Source organism: Neolamprologus multifasciatus, chromosome 18 (genome assembly GCF_963576455.1).
Source record: "Neolamprologus multifasciatus chromosome 18, fNeoMul1.2, whole genome shotgun sequence".
In the NCBI taxonomy this organism is placed as follows: domain Eukaryota; kingdom Metazoa; phylum Chordata; class Actinopteri; order Cichliformes; family Cichlidae; genus Neolamprologus; species Neolamprologus multifasciatus.
Genome location: NC_140456.1, coordinates 1739870 through 1761324, shown reverse-complemented (window position 1 = coordinate 1761324; position 21455 = coordinate 1739870). Strand labels below are relative to the sequence as shown.

The window sequence follows — 21455 nt, the reverse complement described above, 5'->3', positions numbered from 1 at the left end:
CAGAATATACAAATTCACATTAAAAAGAAAACAAACTCATTCTGACTCATCATCCAAACCTCACACAAACCTAACAAAAACACATCTGAGCTTTTTGTGTTATATTTGTGGGTTTCCTGTCCTCAGATGTCGCTGGGAGCTCTTCCCATTCCCAGAACTTTAGATGAACCATTTATGGTGTTAGTCTGAATTTTCACTAAATGAGTTACAGCACGAGCCGATTTCTAATCCTCTGCTCAGATTTTACTCTTACAGGCTGCCCGCCGTGCATTTAGCTCCTGATGTGAACCCAGATGAGTCGCATGGAAACATCATAAACTCTGATATGATGCGCTTTCTTAAACAGTCTTTAGTCATCTTCATTTTAAAGTTTGATACATTTATTTTACAGCATCAGCCGAGCAGAAAGGGAATCACGTTTGTGTCGAAGCCTGTGAAAAAATATTAATAACCACCAAAACGACAACATGAATGGACCAGTTTGTATAATGAGTGCTTGTAATTTTCACACTTCTGTCAATATTTGGGTATTTTGGGGTATTTGAAATTGAGTAAAGGGCCAGAGCACGTCTCCCAGGCTGTTAATGAAGCTGCTGCTGTGTGTTTGATCATATGAGTTTATCTTTACAGGAAGGATCGAGAAGGAGAGGACTCTGAGACGTCAGCTTGCATCTACTGGAGGCTCAAATGTCTTTTTCTTCTATGTTCTTTCACATCTCCAGCTCCAGATACCAACTCAGCCCAAACCAGCTGAAGAGTGTGAAGTCTTAGTTTTAAACATGGAGGTCAAAATGATCTAACTCGGCCTAAAATGAACCAGAAGATGTAGAAATGTTTATTAAAATTATGATTACTTCTTTGATTCTTGTTACAGATTTTTCCAGATTCACATCCTCACCACAGACTGTATCTAAAAGATGGCCGTCACCAGTTAGTACAAGTAACCTCACAGCGGTAATATGATTGGTCAGATCATTGAATTAAAAAGGCTCCAACAGCATAAACATGGTGCAGAGGTCTAGTTCAGGTGAAGCTAACCGACAGCTAGCAGCTCCATCCACCTGTCAGTCAAATAGGCCACACCCCTAATAATGGTGAAAAAGTTTTTTTTATGAGGCTGTAAACATGTCTACTTCTGCTCTAATATTAAAAAGGTAAACATAGAAGTCTATGGAGCCTCTGGTGGACGTTACAGGAACTGCAGCTTTTTGACACTTAGATTTGTTGGACTGCAGGTATAAAAACTTTCATGAAGGCGAACAGGCTGCAGTCCACCGGGCACAGACTGCTGCACACAGCGCTGCAGTGGAAGCACATTTTCTCATGTGTGCTGATGCTGTCAGTATATGAAGCTGACAGCACTCGTGTACCTGTGCACAGCAGCTGCAGCTGTGCCGTCGGTGTGTTACAGTGAGTCGAACATGACGGAGCCTGAAGGACGGAGGAGGATCTGATCTGTGTTCAGTCATGTCGGCCGCAGCCTGCAGTGCAGAGATCCACACAGGAATGTCAAAAACACAGCGAGCGGCTTCATTACGCCCACAGGATCACAGAAACCATGGCAACGTGTGTGTGGGGGGGGGCACGGACAGGTGAGCTCCACAGGTGTGAATCATTAGCAGTGTTTAAGGGTGTTCCTTAATTTTTGTGTTTAAGTAAAACGTCTTATAAAATCAGTGAATTTTTAAAAGTACGTCACAAAAACACATTGTTCACTATTTGCTTTATGAAGACATGAATTCTATTTTTGACACATGTAAGTTATCATTTTATTATATTTATAGGTGTTAGGGCTGCACATTTTTACATTTCATATATTTTTCGCACTCTCGCTGCACTTTATTCTTCTTTATCATATTATATTAAAACTTTATTTTCTTGTAAATTGTGACATTTTTTAAATTCTCTTAAATTTTCTATAAATTATAATCATGACTTTTTTACTCTACTCTATTTCGGTTGATTTTATTTTGTTTACTCCAGCGCCCCCTTCAGGAGAACAGCCCCTGTGTTCAGCGTAAATGACCTTAAATAGAATTAGTTGTAAATATCTGAGACTGCGCGTCTTTGCTGTGTTGTGTTTAAGGACCGCAGTAAACACCAGTGAGGCTGGTCCCAGTCGTCCTGCAGGTCGGTGAGAGTCAGCGGCTCTCTAACTGGATCAAGTCTGTGAGCTGAAAACCTGAAATCCCTTCTTACCTCAGCAGGTGGTCTGACGCAGCAGAGCAGCAGCACCCCCGCAGCTCTCACATGGTTCATCCCACACAGGAGCAGAGCAGAGGGAACGGTCCATCTCTGCAGCAGGGAGGGGGGAGGACAGGAACCGTGAGGAGGTTGCGCAGCTTTACCTGAATGTGTCAGACACGGAATTACACTGAAATAAGTGTTTCGGATGGTTTTCTTTTACTTTTTTAAAAAAGACTTTAAACTGTGAAGTGACGGCGGCCGAGGGGTGGGGGGGGGGGGGGGGGGGGGGGCTGCTGCAGGGCGACAGATGCTGGAGGAGAGATAAGACGAGATCACAGGCGGAAATATTTAACCTGTTTATCCAGCAGTGCAGGAAGCTTCAGATTATTCAAGTAGTAATACCGCAAAGTACAAGTACTCCTTCTGTGCAAACCCTGCCCAAAGATGAATTATTCTTAATTATAGATTGTTAATATTCTCATTTGAATAATTCTTAGCTGATTATTTGATTTGTAAAAAATGAGAAAAATTCTCGTCAAGGTCAAAAATCCAAAATTATTTCCAAGAAAAGAGAAAAATATTTGAATTAAAATGTTATGAAATATATTATTTATGTTGTAGTTAAAGCTGTAGTAGGATGATTAGTAGGTCACATAGTGTCGTTACGTCTGCTGCCTTCTGTCAGAAGCTCTAAATCACTAAAGAAGTAAAGCTTCTGCAAGCAGCTCAAACTGTTTTCCTCCAAAACTTCAAACTTTATTTTGCTGCCTGATGATGCATCACAGCTGCAGCTGCTGCAGGTGGAGCCGGTCTGCATGCACAGTGGTTCCCAACATATGGGTCGGACCCCTCAGTAGGGTCACCTGACGAATGTGGAGGGTTGTTTGATGAGAGGAAAGAAGACAAAAAGCTGCCGTGGTCTTTTTTCTGAGCTGTTCTGAGATTTTTATTTTGCATTTAAAGAGTGTTTGAAAATAAGAATCATTCATTTTATTTTTACTTTCATGTTCTTTAGGAATAAAAATCAGTCTTCAGGATGTTCAACACAATGTCTTAAATTTCTGTTGAGTTCCTTTAGATTCATTTTTATGATACCTACTGTAACTCAGCTATATTGGTTGATGAATTTTCTAACTCTTTTATTTCAACATGCGCCTCGATTTTAAACACTGCGGCTCCATTAAGGGCTAAACGCTTCAAGCCCACTTACCAACCATGGCTGAATGAATCCACTCGCACCCTCAGGCATGAATGTCGCCGAGCCGAGAGGAAATGGAAAAGAAGACGAACTTCAAGTGTCCCTGGAAATCAAAATATCAGAAGACTGTCAGAACTGCAAAAGCTTCCTTCCTGACAGAACTTATTGCTAACAACAGTCACAAGCCTCAAGTTCTGTTTAAAATCTTCAGTTATTAATCCCTGAGGGAAGCCTCCCCGGTCTCTGTGAAAAATTCTTACATTACTTTATAGATAAAATTTCAGCACTAAGAGCACCACATCTACAGTTAACCAAACCCCAGTTTCTGAATGCTCTATGGTTTTTCAACAGTTTGAGCCTGTATCTTTTTGGACTCTGAAAGAAATAATTGATCCTATGAGAAGCTCTAATACGCTTCCCTCCCGCATTATTAAGGAAGCTCTGACTAATATCAATCCCTCTATCTTCTAATGAACTCGTCACTGTCATCAGGCTGTGCTCCGACTGCCTTCAAACACACAACCGTACAGCCTGTAATCAAGAAAAGCAACGCTGACCCCAACAGTCCTTCAACCTACAGGCCGATCTCTAAACTTCCTTTCATGTCTAAAATTTTAGAAAAAATAGTTCACCGGCAACTTCAGTCCTTCTTAGAGACACATGGTGTCAGTGACAAATTTCAATCTGGATTCAAACCAGAACCGAGACAGCCTTATTGAGTTTTTAATGATCTCCTCCCAGCTGCCGATTCTGGGCGCCCTGTGGCTCTAGTCTTGTTAGATCTAACTTCTGCTTTCGATACGCTAGAACATGTAGTTGGCCTTAAAGGTTCTTTCATGGTTTAAATCGTATCTATCAGACAGATCCTTCTCTGTCACCATGGGGAAAAACTCTTCCTCTTCTGCCCCTGTTAACTGTGGTGTGCCTCAGGGGTCTGTATTAAGCCCAACGCTGTTCTCCCTGTACATGCTACCCTTGGGACTCATGTTTAAAAAACATAACATCTCCTATCACTACTATGCAGATGATATCCAAATTTACTTTCCTCTAAATTTGGATGCCCCGTCCCCGCTCTCGCCTTTGTTCGACTGTCTGCGGGAGGTTAGAGACCGGCTATCCCAGAACTCGCTTATCTTAAATGAAAGCAAAACAGAAATGATTGTTTTTGATAGCCACGTTCCCCTGGGCCAGCTAACTGACACAATGGGGTCTTTCGCCACCTTTCTCATTCTGCCAGAAACCTCGGAGAGCTCATGGATAGTTCTCTTAAATTAAACAAGCGGGTATCCACTGTGCTCAAAAAAACAGCTTTTATCAATTACGCCAAATTTCCAAAGCTGAGCCCTATTTACCACATAAAGAACTCGAAAAACGTATCCATGCCTTCATCACTTCTAGACTATTGCAACTCTCCCTCCTTCAGCACCTGCAATCAGTCCAAAATGCGGCAGCACGCCTCTTAACCGGCACCAGAAGGCATGAGCACATCACCCCTGTCCTCGCTAACCTACACTGGCTTCCCGTCAAATATCGCATTGATTTAAAAATCCTTCTTCTCCCTTTTAAAATGTAAATAAATAATAAATAAATAACCCGGCCCTTAGCTACTTAACTGATCTCCTAAATTTGTACAACCCAAAGAGAGCACTAAGCCAACTGGTCCTAATGCAACCAAGGTCTCGTTTAAAAACCAGAGGTGACCGTGCATTTACCATCATTGTCCCTAGACTCCCAGTCGAAATCAGTACTTCAGAATCAGTTCAATCGTTCAAATCCCGTTTAAAAACACACTTGTTTAACTTAACTTTTGAAACAAATTAGTTTGACTTTCATTCAGCCTGCACTACACCATGTAAATGCAATTTTAAGTATAATTGTACTAATTCTTCTTTGTTCTGTCTGCATTGCAGTTTTATTGTGAAGCACTTTGATGTACACTAGTCTCTTAAATGTGCCATATAAACAAACTTTGACTTGACTTAATGATAATGATGCTGATTGGTTGAGCACTCTCACGTTTTTACAGATGTTGTTCAGGGTCAAACAGGTTCCAAACCAGCTCAAGTATCTCTGTGAATCCTCTAAAACTAAGGAAACGAGCTTCAGTGCTTCCTTCATTCCCTCCTTTAGGATAGGATACATACAAAAGGTGCAAACATGCAGAAATGATTTCAAATTAAAACTGAAATTTGTTGTTTCTGAAACTCATTCAGAGACCTGCAAGTTCATTTGTTACTTTCTGTGTGTGTGTGTGTGTGTGTGTGTGTGTGTGTGTGTGTGTGTGTGTGTGTTCACAGATGAGTCCTGACTTGACATCAGATCTCAGCTGCAGGCTGAAAACATGAAGTCTGACCTTCTACAGGTTACAAACATCAGCTCCCTGCTGATTGGCTCTCCACACTCCCGCCTGACCATAAACTATCCAATCAGATCTGTGCATGAGGAATTTGAACTGCAGGTTCACCTCGTTTGATTTGGAGGTTATGCTGCTTTTAACCAATCAGAGAGCAGCATGGGAATTGACTTTCATTCACTTTGATTCATTGAAATACTACAAAAGTACTGAAGTACTACAACTATTACAGTACTGTAACTACTGCAGTTATTACTGCTGCAGCAGCTCAGCTATGAATCAGCTGATGCGTCTCTGTATCAGGTCTTTAAGTGTGTTTGGTGTTTTTTGTGTCTGCAGTTTTTAACCTTTCTTGTGAGTCATGTGATCAACATGACTTCTTTAACCAGGTACAGAGTATTCGGATACTTTACTTATGTAAAAGAATGAAGCAGCATGAAAATACTTGTGTAAGAGTCCTGACAGCTCTCAGGCTCTGTTTTCTCATCTTTCCTTTTTTATTTTGTGTCTCCTCCCCTTCCTGCCTTTGTGATCCCGCTCGTCCATCTAATATCTAAATCTGCACGTTTACCTGTAACTACCTGTCACCCATCTTTTATTCATTTCAGTTCAGTTTGAGGCAACTGCCCCAACCATGAAAGCAAAGAAGCCGTCCTCATCTCTAACCTGAGTTTTACCTGCAGCCTGAATTACAAAGGAAAAAAAATCCTGTGATTTATTTTCCACATTGCTTTATTTCAGCTATCAGGCCAAGAGGTCACCTGACAGGTTATCAGCCCTATAAGTCAACCCAGGGTTTATCAATCCAGCTATGAGCACGTTCACAGGAAAGAGGCGGGGCCTGCAGCATCCGACCAATCAGAAACATGAACAGGTCTGCAGCTGAGTGACTGATTTTAACAATGAGCATAAAATTGGAATATTAGAGAATTATAAAGATGTTAAATATGTGATACAGCCTGAAAGTATCACAGCAGCACTGAGTGCTGTATTATATATGATATTTAAATAAATCCAGTTAAAGCGACAAAGGCTGTAAATAAAGAAACCAGTTGAGTGTGTCGCTAGCATCACGACTCTGTCATTCACCTCTGAACATGCACTGGTCCCAGGACACTGGTCTAGGTCTAGATTCAGGCTTCATTTAGTTTTAGTCTCAGGTTAAATTTGAACATTAACAGAAAGTCGATTTTAGAATTAAAGTCTTTGTAAAAGGTCTAAAACAAAAAGAGTGGATCAAACTCGATGAGTCAACCTGCTGTTAGAGGCTCGGATGCAGGAAGATCTGATTCTAGCTGTTTATGAGTCAGCTGTAACCCCGACAGGGTTAAACAATAAAGAACTAAAGTCAGAATTCAAACCAGTGAGCAGGCTTTCTTAGAGAGTTTAAATAAAGCCAACGACCAGAAGCCTCGGGGTCCCCGGGGTCACACTGCGATTATCTCGCAGTGTGATGGTTCACAGAAGGATGGAGGAACTTAAAGTAGTTTGCATGAGAAAGATTAAAGACACTGAGGCTCATCAGGGAGAGACGACGACTTCAGTCACACTGAACAAAACACTTAAAAGTCTTAAAATCTGCACACTCGCGTCTGAGATCTCTTCCTGCAAGAACGAACGGATTTCCAGGGACCTGATTGGTCAGTGCTTTTGTTTATATTGATCTCTAATCTTGAACATAACCGGGCCTGGAGCAGAGCAGGTCTGCAGGATAGGTTACCATGGCGATGTGCCCTGGATTAAACCTGAAGTTGGCTCAATCAGCCCCAAACACTGAGCACACACAGACCTCTGCTCCCACATCTCTGTCCACTCTAGATGACACTGAGGGTATCAGAAGCTTCCTGGTTTCTGGTCTCTCTGACCAATCAGGTCTCAGCAGGCTTTGGTTGCATGCAGGTAAACTGTCAGTGTGCAGAGCAAAGTTACTGTTTATGTTTCAAACTTTAGCTGCAGTGACTGGCAGATGGAAACAGGACCTGAAAACTGTTCAGTGTCATCAGACGGGCTGATGGGTTTCTAGAGACAAACCCTGAGAGGTGAGTGTGTTTAAAGTATTTGACCTTTACAATGAGACACAAAGGTGGAGGAGACACACCCTTAGACTGTAGGTGGAGATGAACTGAGTTTTAACTGTTTCACAAACTGTTGGCACGCTTTATTCATACAAACAGGCGAGTCCAGAGAAAGCAGGAGACTCTGGTTAAAAAAAACAAGAAGACGAAACAGAAAAAGATCGTCGCACACGGCGGCTCCACGTTCACCCTCCTGCTGCACAGAAACACTGAAGCATCATCTTAAATCCACCAGCCCAGCAGGAAATCTGAAAACTGAAATATTCAAGCGTCTAAAAGGTTTTCAGTAAATACACAGATCCCACGTCTGCAGCTACAACCTGTTTGTTGAGTTTGTTAATTTGAGTTAATCCCTTAAAATGAGCCTCTGTAAACAACACGCACTAGTTTGACTGGTTAGTTTTGTTATTCCTCCCTGTGATCATTTCACTGTTTAATGGAGACCAGTTTGCATCACGATGTGGTCTCTGTGTAAACCAGCTCTGCAGTCACATCATTTCTGTGCAGCTGTATCTTCTGTGTTTTTAATCATTTCTTTCTTCAGACACAGTTTGACCGACGTCCACGGTGCACAGCAGAACGTCTGCAGAGCTCAGAAGAACGTCACCGTTTCACTTTGTGTTCTTCGGCAGACTTCAGACCTCGATGAAGGCCACAGGCTGAGACACGTCGGTCTCAGTGAAACTGTTCAGTCAACCTGAACAGGATCAACAGGTGTGATAAATAAACAGTTTCCATGTTATTGTGAATAATATCACAGCACATTCCTGAGGAACAGACGCTGATTTATGTTCCAGCTGCTTGTTCTGCTTCTTCGTGAATCTACAAGATTTCATCGTTTTTACAGCACTCACTAATCGGTGTGATGAGGATGATGGGAAGTTGTGTGAAATAGACTCTGGTCACTTCATTAGGTACACCTTGTTAGTCCTGGGTTGGACCTGTTTTGCCTTCAGAGCTGCTTTAATTCTCATCACTCAGATTCAACAAACATTCCTCACAGATTTTGTCCATGCGACATCTTCATGACATCATCACACCAGCATCCATGATTTGAATCTTCCGTTCCTCTGGCTGTGGAGGATGTTTGGGTGCAGAGATCAGCGTCATGACCAAGAAACCGGCCTGAGATGATGTGAACTGTGGTGTGTTTTCCTGCTGGAAGCATCAACGATGGCAAACTGTAGTCACGAAGGGACACGATCAGCAACAACTCTCAGGCAACAATGCTCAGCTGGTACTGAGAAGTGTGCTAAAAAATCCCCCATAATGTTACATCGTCGCCTGAAACACTGGTACAAGCACGATGCATCCATGCTGTCATGTTTACAACAAATTTGAAGAAAACCGTGTGAATCAAAATGCATGCAAAAGGCATCGTGGTTGCAGCCGTACGCTGGCCTGTGTGAGCTGTAGACACCGTCCGGTCGTCTGCTGCTGAAACACATCTTCTTGTAAACTCAGAGATGTTTGTGTGTGAAAATCAGATCAGCCTGTCTGCTAAAAACACTCACACCACAATCAAAGTAATTTAAATCACATTTCTTCTTTCTTCTGCTCAGTTTGAACGTCAGCAGGTCGTCCTGACTGTGTCTTTATCACAGATTAGACATTTGTATTAATGAGCAGTTGAGTGTGTATCTAACATGATAGTCTTTAATGTAACTGCACTTTCCAGTCACACACTTTGACACTCTGAGTTCCTCCAAAATATTTGAATTTGACACTGATGAAGGAACAAAGGATGTCTCTGTAACTTGTTGTTGATTAAAGTATTATAGAGTTTCAGTCCATGTGTGTTTTGGTGTGACTGAATACTGTGTGAGTACGCTGTGATACAGAATTCACTCAAACTTATCTTTAAGGTTTTTAAAAACAGTTTTATAAGATCTGAGTTGAGCTCTGTGTGAGTAACTGTCATTTTATTGTTTTTGCATAAAAATGTTTGAAAGCATATTAAATGCAGGGAGAATGTTTCTGAATATTATTTTGCAAAGAGACGAAGGAAAGGATGAATTTGTATATGAAGTTTGGTTTCTTGAGGCAAAACTGAAGGTTTGAAACTGATTATTTCAGCAGGATTATCGTTAATTATCCGTCTGATTTTCCTCAAACTCAATCTGAGCCTCCTGAATTCAGCTCATACTCACAACAGCGAGTCCAACACAAACACTGTTTCTGACCAGTGTTTCATTTTAAATCAGAAATATAAAGAAATATTCCAAATATTTGACACCAGAGGGAGAAATTTAATTCAATTCAATTCAATTCAATTCAATTTTATTTATATAGCGCCAAATCACAACAAATGTCGCCTCAAGGCGCTTCATAGATACAGAGAAAAGCCCAACAATCATATGACCCCCTATGAGCAAGCACTTTGGCGACAGTGGGAAGGAAAAACTCCCTTTTAACAGGAAGAAACCTCCGGCAGAACCAGGCTCAGGGAGGGGCGGCCATCTGCTGCGACCGGTTGGGGTGAGAGAAGGAAGACAGGATAAAGACATGCTGTGGAAGAGAGACAGAGATTAATAACAGATACGATTCAATACAGAGAGGTCTGTTAACACATAGTGAGTGAGAAAGGTGACTGGAAAGGAAAAACTCAATGCATCATGGGAATCCCCCGGCAGCCTACATCTATTGCAGCATAACTAAGGGAGGATTCAGGGTCACCTGGTCCAGCCCTAACTATATGCTTTAGCAAAAAGGAAGGTTTTAAGCCTAATCTTAAAAGTAGAGATAGTGTCTGTCTCCTGAATCCAAACTGGAAGCTGGTTCCACAGAAGAGGGGCCTGAAAACTGAAGGCTCTCCCTCCCATTCTACTTTTAAATACTCTAGGAACAACAAGTAGGCCTGCAGAGCGGGAGCGAAGTGCTCTAATAGGGTGATATGGTACTACAAGGTCATTAAGATAAGATGGGGCCTGATTATTTAAGACTTTGTATGTGAGGAGCAGGATTTTGAATTCAATTCTGGATTTAACAGGAAGCCAATGAAGGGAAGCCAAAACAGGAGAAATATGCTCTCTCCTTCTAGTCCCTGTCAGTACTCTTGCTGCAGCATTTTGGATTAACTGAAGGCTTTTCAGTGAGTTTTTTGGACATCCTGATAATAATGAATTGCAGTAGTCCAGCCTGGAAGTAATAAATGCATGAACTAGTTTTTCAGCGTCACTCTGAGACAGGATATTTCTAATTTTAGAGATGTTGCGCAAATGGAAGAACGCAGTCTTACATATTTGTTTAATATGTGCGTTGAAGGACATATCCTGGTCAAAAATGACTCCAAGGTTCCTTTTAAGGATTTAAATTTAAGGATAAAAGTCATAAATATCCACCACATAGTCCATGTGTTTCACATTCATCATATATTTTTTAATTGGTGCAGGTTCTGAGCAGCACCAGCCACTCCACCACCTGTCTGGGGCCTTTCTGAGGCTGAATGTTGTCCCCGTGTTTGTGTGGGTTCTCCATGTACCACAGCTCACTTCCACAGTCCAAACGCATGCAGTTAGTGAAGTTAGGTTAATTAGTATTTCTGAATTGCCCATAGATGTGAGTGTGAGCGGTTGTCTCTCTCTGTGTTAGCCCTGCGACAGACTGTTCAGAGTGTACCCTGCCTCTCGCTCTATGGTAGCTGGGATAGGCTCCAGCCTCCCTGCGACCCTGACAACGATGAGTGGAAGAGAATGGAAGGATGGTCAAGGTTCTTATAATTTTGATGGTTCACAGAAACACGTAGCCTGTGTGTTTATATGCATAAACATTAGATTAGTAACTCAAAGATCTGCTCAAGAGCAAAGAAAATGATTGAAGTCACAGTTTAAACACAGGAATCTTTTAAATTCATCTCTGACGTAACACTTTTTGATTTCAGGGTTAGTTTGAGTTTAAACCTTTAAACTCTTGCTCTCTTACATGGACGTGTGCTCTTGGTTCTTCCTCTGCAGGCTGTCTGCCTCCTCCTGCCTCTCAGCTCCACTCATTCTTGGAGCGTTGCTGCCCCCATGTGTCCAAACTCTGAGTTACATGTTGTTTCCTCTGCAGCAGGTCCGACCCTTAAATAAAACTGGAAAAACTCAAAGCTGCCAGATATTTTATCATTCTGAAAGTAAAATGTTTCTCGTAAATCAAATGATCAAAAAGTCTGAAAAAGTGCAACAGGAAGTGATGATTCTTCAAACGTTTAGGATGGATTATAAGGGACAAACAGACAAACAGCACATCTGAACTGATAACAGCGACTACTGCACATGCTCAGTAACTGCCGTGGGACAATTAAAGGAATTATGTCATTTATCATCCTGTTTTTCCTGTAAGCTGAATAATGTGTAGCCAATCAAAGCGCTTGAATAAACTTGCAGAGGTGTGACTTGCAGACTTGTAGCTTCAGGTCAGAAACAGTGAGAACACATTTTTAGACAAAGGAGGAAACATCTGGTGTCCAGCTGTTAAAGAAACAAAAGGGCATTTACTGCTGGTGAGGCTGGTGACAAAAGCAGTTACTTAAAGTTTTGAATGCAGTTTTGTATTTTCTGTTTTGGCTCACTGACCCTCACAGACAGACCAGGGCTGTAAATGACCTCATACTGACTTTTCCTGAAGCTGAAGGAGAATTGAAGAAGACTGTGGATATGCATAAAAACCTTTAATTTAATTAGAAATCCCAGTCTTCAATTAATTCAATACAAAATACTACATAGAGTGCACTATACAGGTCATCGGATGTTCAAGATGGCCTCTAACAACTGCTCACACTGTCAAACCAATTCACCGGACAATTATATCCACGCTCTTTGGTTCTGTCCACCAGTTCAGAAGTTTTGGCGCGAGATATGTGAAGACTTATCAAAGTGTCTGAAATGTAACATTCAAACTTCCCCTTTAGTGTGTTTGTTGAGCAGCTTAGATAATGTCACTTCAGAAAAGAATATAGCCCATATGGTTTTCACTGCCCTATGCATAGCCAAGAAAACAGTCCTCATGAACTGGAAAAATAAAAATAATCTTAATTCTAACCAATATAGAAATTATCTATTAGATTACATTAGTCTTGATACAGCCTCTGCCACCACATCAGATCAATTGCTCTGGGCTCCTTTGATCAGCTCCATCACCTAGTGGGGGTGGGGGTTGTAGTTTGGTCGCACCTTAGCTGTTGTGATTGGTGTGGGGATAGGGACAGGCTTAGGGCATCGGGGGGTTCCCCAGGAGCATCTTCCTTGGAGGGCTCAACCCGGGGTTGTGGTCATGACCTGTTACAGGCTCTGCTGGCTCTTAGATGATGGTTTCCTCATGGCTGCGTGCAGCGGGGATAGGGGAGGGTCTGTGCTGACTGACGTGGGTTTCTCGGTCTGGGTGCAGTTTCCCCCTCCAGGGACAAAGGTACCTAGACCTGGTTCTTAGAGTACGCTTGGGGAGTGTGATTGTGTGTACAGTGTCTCTTTATGTCTGTCTCCACGTTGGTTGAGTGTTGAGTAAGTGCATATGAGAGCATGAGGGTGGGAATGGATGTTTGTATCTGTGTGTGCCTGTATGTCTGTGTCTATATGTCAGGTTGGGTATCAGACGCCACCTCTCTGGGGACATCTCAGGCACTCTAAGGTTTGGAGGCCTATCTCCCCCCACCACTTCCCCTGCCAGTGGCAGACGCCCTCAGACATCGGTGCGTTAGTGGTTCTTTGTGTCCGGGGATTGGCGTCCAGGTACACACCGGCTCACTCCTTGGTGGCTGCTTATTGGGGCCTGGAGCCTGGGGCTTGCTCGGGCCACTTCGGGGATGGGGTGCCTACTTTCTATAGTGCTTCTTATTGATCTCTCAAAGTGGTTTACACTTCAGGTCACTTTATTCCTGTTCACATGTATTTAAAGCAATTTATCTGTCCTGCATGTAACCTGAAGTCAATTTAGCATTAAAAATCTAACATGAACATCTTATGATTGTGAAAGGCAGCTAAAGGAAACTTTTATTGGCACAGGTTGAAAACATGCAAAATCCACACAAAGATCTTCTGTGATATCGAGATTAAACGCACAGGTTTCTTGTTGTGATGCAGGAGTCCTGTTAGCGTTTAGCTCAAAGCACCACAGTGGCTTTTATTACTATTGCTCAGACTGTTAGTTTGGTTTCACTAAAACAACTTTCTAGAAGTTGCACCATTTCTCAGAAATCAGCCTGACACGTCTTGCTGTAAATGAGTAAAGGTCAGGTGGAGTTTGTCCCTTGCAGAGATTATAAAGGCAGAAAGCACAGGATTAGGTCAGAGGATCGCACAGCTTTCTAATGTGAGTACACCAAGGTTTTCTTTTTGTCTCCAGGTGGAAATGCATATATGGGCTTAGCTTTCGGTCTGTTATGTATTGTAAAAATTAACAAACTACAAATGAATACTGAACTGTATTCTAGGAGCCAATGAACTGATGCTACAGTTACAGAAATGTGTTGTCTTCTTATGTTAAACGTAGAGGAGAGACTTTTAAGACTGACTGAAGATGCGTTAGAGTGCAGAATGTAAGAAGTTAAATGCTAATAAAGCAGAGATAAAGGAAAAACATTAATCTGTAGGTCAACAGTGCGCATGTTTAAACAGACACATAAACAGGATGGCAGTTTTATACATTTTTAAAATTCCAAATTTTATTTAAACATTAATCTTAAATTTCTCATAGATTGTCATGAACTGGTTGTCATTTCAATTAATATTACATTTCTTACAAAATTTTTCTTTGTTAAGCTGGAAAAAAAGGACAAGTTGGGTGATAAGAAAATAATATAATTTCACCTGCATAACCTGTGTATTAATTATGAGAACAAGGCGAAGCATAAAGATTTAGGACACGAAAGCAAAAGTATCTCTCTCAGGCTTATCACATCCAACTCTCTTATCAGAGTTCCTCCCCAACAATAAAAATTAAGGGTAATCACCAAGGTTAAAATTAAGCAGTAAAGTTGTGCAAGGCAAATAACTTTCCACTGACGGCATACTATTTTTATTTTAATATCTAACTCAAACTGAGGACTTAGCTCTCCAGCCACAGTCAGTACTCCAAGTACTGTAACAGTAACTTTTTTTCATCAACACCAGCAATTTCTATCCAACGCCCAAAGCTTGAACTGAGAAATAAAACATTCCTTCTACATAAATGAGAACTTTGACTGGCAGGAAATGTACTGAAAGCCGACATACAAATAGTATTTTCTTAGGCACTTCTCATTTAAAGGGAGCTAATTAGAATTATTAAACAATATGTTGGATGTTTCCAAAAGTAATTTTACCAAGAGTAAGTTAGTAAAGCATTTTTAAGCAAAAAACAAATTAAAAAACTTTTAAAAAAAAATCTCACATAAAACCCTTATTAACTAGGACAGTTAATGAAGTGTAAGAAACATAATTAAGAATGACTGACAAACACTTGGTCTGAATACTAACAGGAAGTCTGCTTGAAAGCTGAAGTAAAAGTAACCCTGAAGAAATATTTTTACTGACTGGTCTGTTTTTTGTGAAGGAGCCGAGCATCAATCAAAGTCAGTAAATTTATAGCAGGACAAAGGGAAATGACCTAAATGTGCTTTGAGGAGACTTAAGACTATTGTCTCAAAAGATTAAAGAGTGTGAGGATGGTTAGTATTTTAAACTGCTGCTGTGGTAACACAGCCACGAGAACATGAACAAACAGAAGAGAAGCAAACTAACAAGCTGTTCATTTGGTCCTGTTCAGACTGAGCCATGGACTCTGAATCTGGCAGTACGATGGAGGTGGCGGCACTCGGCCGGCCTTTCAGTCTTGGGATGCTGTATGACTGCCGCAAAGACTCACTAATCCCTGGTAAGAAATCATTATATATATTATACAGTAAAAAAAAAAAATTCCCCACTCGCCCTTGTGGGCGGTTTATCCTTCAAGCTCGGGTCCTCTACCAGAGGCCTGGGAGCTTGAGGGTCCTGCGCAGTATCTTAGCTGTTCCTAGGACTGCGCTCTTCTGGACAGAGATCTCCGATGTTGTTCCCGGGATCTGCTGGAGCCACTCGCCTAGCTTGGGAGTCACCGCACCTAGTGCTCTGATTACCACGGGGACCACCGTTACCTTCACCCTCCACATCCTCTCGAGCTCTTCTCTGAGCCCTTGGTATTTCTCCAGCTTCTCGTGTTCCTTCTTCCTGATATTGCTGTCATTCGGAACCGCTACATCGATCACTACGGCCGTCTTCTTCTGTTTGTCTACCACCACTATGTCCGGTTGGTTAGCCACCACCATTTTGTCCATCTGTATCTGGAAGTCCCACAGGATCTTAGCTCGGTCATTCTCCACCACCCTTGGGGGCATTTCCCATTTTGACCTCAGGACTTCCAGGTTATACTCGGCACAGATGTTCCTGTACACTATTCCGGCCACTTGGTTATGGCGTTCCATGTATGCCTTGCCTGCTAGCATCTTGCACCCTGCTGTTATGTGCTGGATTGTCTCTGGGGCATCTTTACACAGCCTGCACCTGGGGTCTTGCCTGGTGTGATAGACCCCAGCCTCTATGGATCTTGTACTCAGAGCTTGTTCTTGTGCTGCCATGATTAGTGCCTCTGTGCTGTCTTTCAGTCCAGCTTTGTCCAGCCACTGGTAGGATTTCTGGGTATCAGCCACCTCCTCTATCTGCCGGTGGTACATACCGTGCAGGGGCCTGTCCTTCCATGATGGTTCCTCGTCTCCCTCCTCTTTCTTGGATTTCTGCTGCCTGAGGTATTCACTGAGCACGCTGTCAGTTGGGGCCATCTTCGTGATGTATTCGTGGATGTTTGTTGTCTCATCCTGGACTGTGGTGCTGACACTCACCAGTCCCCGGCCCCCTTCCTTCCGCTTAGCGTACAGCCTCAGGGTGCTGGACTTGGGGTGAAACCCTCCATGCATGGTAAGGAGCTTTCTTGTCTTTATGTCAGTGGCTTCTATCCCCTCCTTTGGCCAGCCTATTACCCCAGCAGGGTACCTGATCACGGGCAGAGCGTAGGTGTTGATGGCCCGGATCTTGTTCTTACCGTTCAACTGACTCCTCAGGACTTGCCTGACCCTCTGCAGGTACTTGGTGGTTGCAGCTTTCCTAGCGGCCTCTTCATGGTTCCCATTCGCCTGCGGGACTTGTAACTGTCCTCTATGTCTGCAATGTTGCCTTCTGGTAGTCTGGAATCGATGTCTCGTTCACTCTTGGCATACAGCTTGATGTCATCCATGTACAGGAGGTGGCTGACAACTGCTCCGTTCCGTAGTCGGTATCCGTAGCCAGTCTTGTCAATTATCTCACTGGGGGGTTCAGGCCTATGCAGAACAGCAGTGGGGACAGAGCATCTCCTTTGTAGATCCCGCACTTGATGGTGACTTGTGCTATGGGCTTGAGGTTGGCCTCCAGTGTTGTCCGCCATATCCCCACTGAGTTCCTGATCAAGGCTCTCAGGGTCCTGTTGATCTTGTACAATTCTAGGCATTCCAGGATCCAGGTGTTGGGCATTAAGTCATAGGCCTTCTTGTAATCAATCCAGGCAGTGCACAGGTTGGTCAGTCTGGTCTTGCAGTCTCGGCTGACTGCTTGGTCTGCCAGTAGCTGGGGTTTCTCGCCTCTGGTATTCTTGCCCATCCCTTTCTGTGCCCCGCTCATGTATTGACCAATGTGCCTGTTCATCTTAGCTGCTATGATGCCTGACAGGAGCTTCCACGTGGTGCTGAGGGAGGTTATTGGCCGGTAGTGGGAGGGGACCGGTCCCTTCTGGGGGTCCTTGAGGATCAGGACTGTCCGGCCTTCGGTTAGCCATTCCGGGTGTCTCTCGTCAACTAGCAGCTGGTTTATTTGTGCTGCCAGGTGCTCGTGGAGTGCAGTCAGCTTCTTCAGCCAGTAGGCGTGAACCATGTCGGGCCCTGGTGCTGTCCAACTCTTCATACTGGAGACCCTTTCTTGGATATCTGCCACTGTGATGGTTACTGGACCCTGTTCGGGGAGGTCGCTGTGGTCTGCCCTCAGATCCACTAGCCACTGAGCATTGCCGTTATGGGTTGCGTCCTTCTCCCATATGCTCTTCCAGTATTGTTCTAACTCCAGCCTTGGTTGTGCTGTTCTCATATTGTTCCCATGCCACTGAGAGTACACCTTGGCTGGTTCCGTGGAAAACAGCTGGTTTATTCTCCTGCCTTCTATTTCTCTGGTGTACCTCCTCAAGTGGCTGGCCAAGGCTGTGAGTCGTTGCTTGGCAGTTTCCAAGGCCTCAGGTATGGACAGCTTCCTGTACTTCTTAGGCACCTTCCTCATCGCGTCTTTCTGCAACTCCGATAGCTGGCTAACCTCCCTCCGTGCTACCTTGATCTTAGCCTCTAGCCTCCTTCTCCATGGAGGGTACTGCCCCTTGTGGCTGTTCAACTTGTAGCCAAGCATCTCACTGATCACTGCTGCCATATTGTAAATCAGCTTGTTAGTGTCGGTAACCGTGGCTGTAGGTATTGTCCGTATTGCTGCATTAACATCCTCTAGCAGACCTTCTGAGGGTACTTCACGTAATCTTGGTAACCGGCTACGGGGGGTCCAGGTTTCAAGCTTGGCCATGATCCTATCTTTCAGGTCAGTTCCTCTCGCACTCAACGATCCTTCTCCTATCGCACTTGGGGCTTGGACCCAATCTCGGGTGGGGGTGATGATATCTACCCCCTGACCTGGCGTCCTGGCTCCCCCTTGCCGTAGTATTTATGTTGTACCTCGTCAATCTCTAGCTGTGAGAGCAGTCCCTTCTTTCGAATATTGGAGCACTGAGCTACTAGTTGTTTCGCCGTCATTGTGGATGTTGGGTATCAATTCAATTCAATTTATTTATATAACGCCAAATCACAACAAAAGTCGCCTCAAGGCGCTTCATAGGTACAGAGAAAAACCCAACAATCATATGACCCCCTATGAGCAAGCACTTTGGCGACAGTGGGAAGGAAAAACTCCCTTTTAACAGGAAGAAACCTCCGGCAGAACCAGGCTCAGGGAGGGGCGGGGCCATCTGCTGCGACCGGTTGGGGTGAGAGAAGGAAGACAGGATAAAAGACATGCTGTGGAAGAGAGACAGAGGTTAATAACAGATATGATTCAACACAGAGAGGTCTATTAACACGTAGAGAGCGAGAAAGGTGACTGGAAAGGAAAAACTCAATGCATCATGGGAATCCCCCGGCAGCCTACATCTATTGCAGCATAACTAAGGGAGGATTCAGGGTCACCTGGTCCAGCCCTAACTATATGCTTTAGCAAAAAGGAAAGTTTTAAGCCTAATCTTAAAAGTAGAGATAGTGTCTGTCTCCCGAATCCAAACTGGAAGCTGGTTCCACAGAAGAGGGCCCTGAAAACTGAAGGCTCTCCCTCCCATTCTACTTTTAAATACTCTACGAACAACAAGTAGGCCTGCAGAGCAGGAGCGAAGTGCTCTAATAGGGTGATATGGTACTACAAGGTCATTAAGATAAGATGGGGCCTGATTATTTAAGACCTTGTATGTGAGGAGCAGGATTTTGAATTCAATTCTGGATTTAACAGGAAGCCAATGAAGGGAAGCCAAAACAGGAGAAATCTGCTCTCTCTTTCTAGTCCCTGTCAGTACTCTTGCTGCAGCATTTTGGATTAGCTGAAGGCTTTTCAGTGAGTTTTTTGGACATCCTGATAATAATGAATTGCAGTAGTCCAGCCTGGAAGTAATAAATGCATGAACTAGTTTTTCAGCGTCACTCTGAGACAGGATATTTCTAATTTTAGAGATGTTGCGCAAATGGAAGAACGCAGTCTTACATATTTGTTTAATATGTGCGTTGAAGGACATGTCCTGGTCAAAAATGACTCCAAGGTTCCTCACAGTGTTACTGGAGGCCAAGGTAATGCCATCCAGAGTAAGAATCTGGTTAGATACCATATTTCTAAGCTTTTCAGCGCCGAGTACAATGACCTCAGTTTTATCTGAGTTAAGAAGCAAAAAGTTAGTGGCCATCCAAGACTTTATGTCAAAGAATCCATAGGTCCCTCATCCTATTCATGTAACCCCTTCCGCCAGGGTTACTTGCGTAGTAGCATTCCAACAACGCCCTGTTTTCGTCTCTTGCAAAAAGTGTAATCATATCACTGTTACTTTCCCATAATCACGCTGCGTCACTACGGTACTAAACTGTGATTTTGTTTGACATCAGCATGTGTGACGTGCGTGGCAGCGACAGACGTATGTAGATCACAATGGATAATATGGAGTGCGGAGAGAGTATGACCATGCAGCGTTTAAAACGTGGATGTACTTACATTAATTCAAGTTTTATTCTGTAAAAAGTGACAAAAACATTAGTATCCGCTGTACACTCTGCGTGGGAAGAAAACTTCTTTTCACAGCAAAAAATTAAACTTCAAATCTGAGCGAGCACCGAGAACGCTGCCACAGGAATGTGACATTCACAGAGAAACCCCCGGATCCTCCCACTGACATGACCGCTGAAGCACCGAGCAAACCTCCACCCTATTTTTTCTGGATTATGCAGAAAAAGTAACTTGAACAACACCGATATGGAGAACTGAAATTTAGTTGTCACTAATATTTCATGCAAGCATGTTAATAAAAACAAGACTTAGTAACAGTCTGTGCCAGCACAAAACCCTCTTTTGACAAAAAAATACTGTTGGGATTTACCAAAGAGGCACTGAATCAGTTTTGTGGCTGAAAGCCCCTTGGAGAAATTAGGTGATGATGCATTTGCCCACGGGAGTGAAAAGTTCTTTGGGTGATTTAACAATCCACTTAATTATATACAAAGATGCAGTCAGTTCATTTCAATAATTACTTGGTAAAAGCAGCTCAAATTAGTGGCTCAGAAACAAGCAGCCAATGAGGAAACAAATTATGTCCAAACAATTTTCTGTCTGAAAATAGTGTGGCAGTTAAATGAGACGAGACTGAAGAAAGGTCAGTATGAGTAAGAGGAAATATAACTTCCTTAGATAGCCCTTTCAACTGTGACCTCCCACACTCCATAATTATGGAATCTTTTCACCCCGTTTCTTTAAAAGATCTATCAGAAATACTAACTCAAATGAAACCTCAAATTTTGACATCATTGGGCCCTCTCTAGTCACATTAATAAGCTGGTCTCTGCTATCTGGCTCTGTTCCCAGGTGCTTTAAATAGCGGCTTATTCAACCTCTGCTGAAAAAGTCTAACCTGGATCCGACACTTCAAACAAGCTACAGACCCATCTCAAGACTTCCTTTTATTTCTAAAATATTAGAAAAAGTAATTTGGTCTCAAGTAAAGAAGGCACTGGAGAAGCATAATATTCTTGATAACTTTCAGTCGGGATTCCACAGAAACAGCTCTCCATAAAGTCACAAATGACCTTTTGATGGCCGCAGACAGGGGTGATTGCTCAGTCCTTGTTCTATTGGACCTTAGCTCCGCATTTCAATGCAATTCAATGCAATGCAATGCAATGCAATTCAATTCAATTCAATTCAATTCAATTCAATTCAATTTTATTTATATTAGAGATGGACCGATCCGATATTACGTATCGGTATCGGTCCGATACTGACCCAAATTCCTGGATCGGATATCGGCGAGAAATAAAAAATGTAATCCGATCCATTAAATATCAAAA

General features: G+C 42.9%; 2 protein-coding genes across 4 annotated transcripts in view; both read left to right on the top strand.

Annotated features, from left to right (window-relative positions):
- Positions 1-15477: 15477 nt before the first annotated feature.
- LOC146496937 (uncharacterized) overlaps positions 15478-21455 on the top strand; it is a 44984-nt gene continuing 39006 nt past the window's right edge. For 2 of the 3 annotated variants that reach the window (XM_085140608.1, XM_085140607.1), the window contains exon 1: positions 15481-15643. In XM_085140608.1, coding sequence (XP_084996734.1) covers positions 15544-15643 — 100 coding nt within the window. In that variant the 5' untranslated portion in view covers positions 15481-15543. Of the gene's footprint in view, positions 15644-21455 lie in introns of all 3 variants that reach the window. The other variant, XM_085140606.1, reaches the window with a different exon arrangement.
- The window catches only part of LOC146496939 (uncharacterized), a 32499-nt gene continuing 27910 nt past the window's right edge, over positions 16867-21455 (top strand). Inside the window, exon 1 of the mRNA XM_085142176.1 lies at positions 16867-16883. The gene's annotated coding sequence lies outside the window, so the exon portion shown is untranslated. The remainder of the gene's footprint in view (positions 16884-21455) is intronic.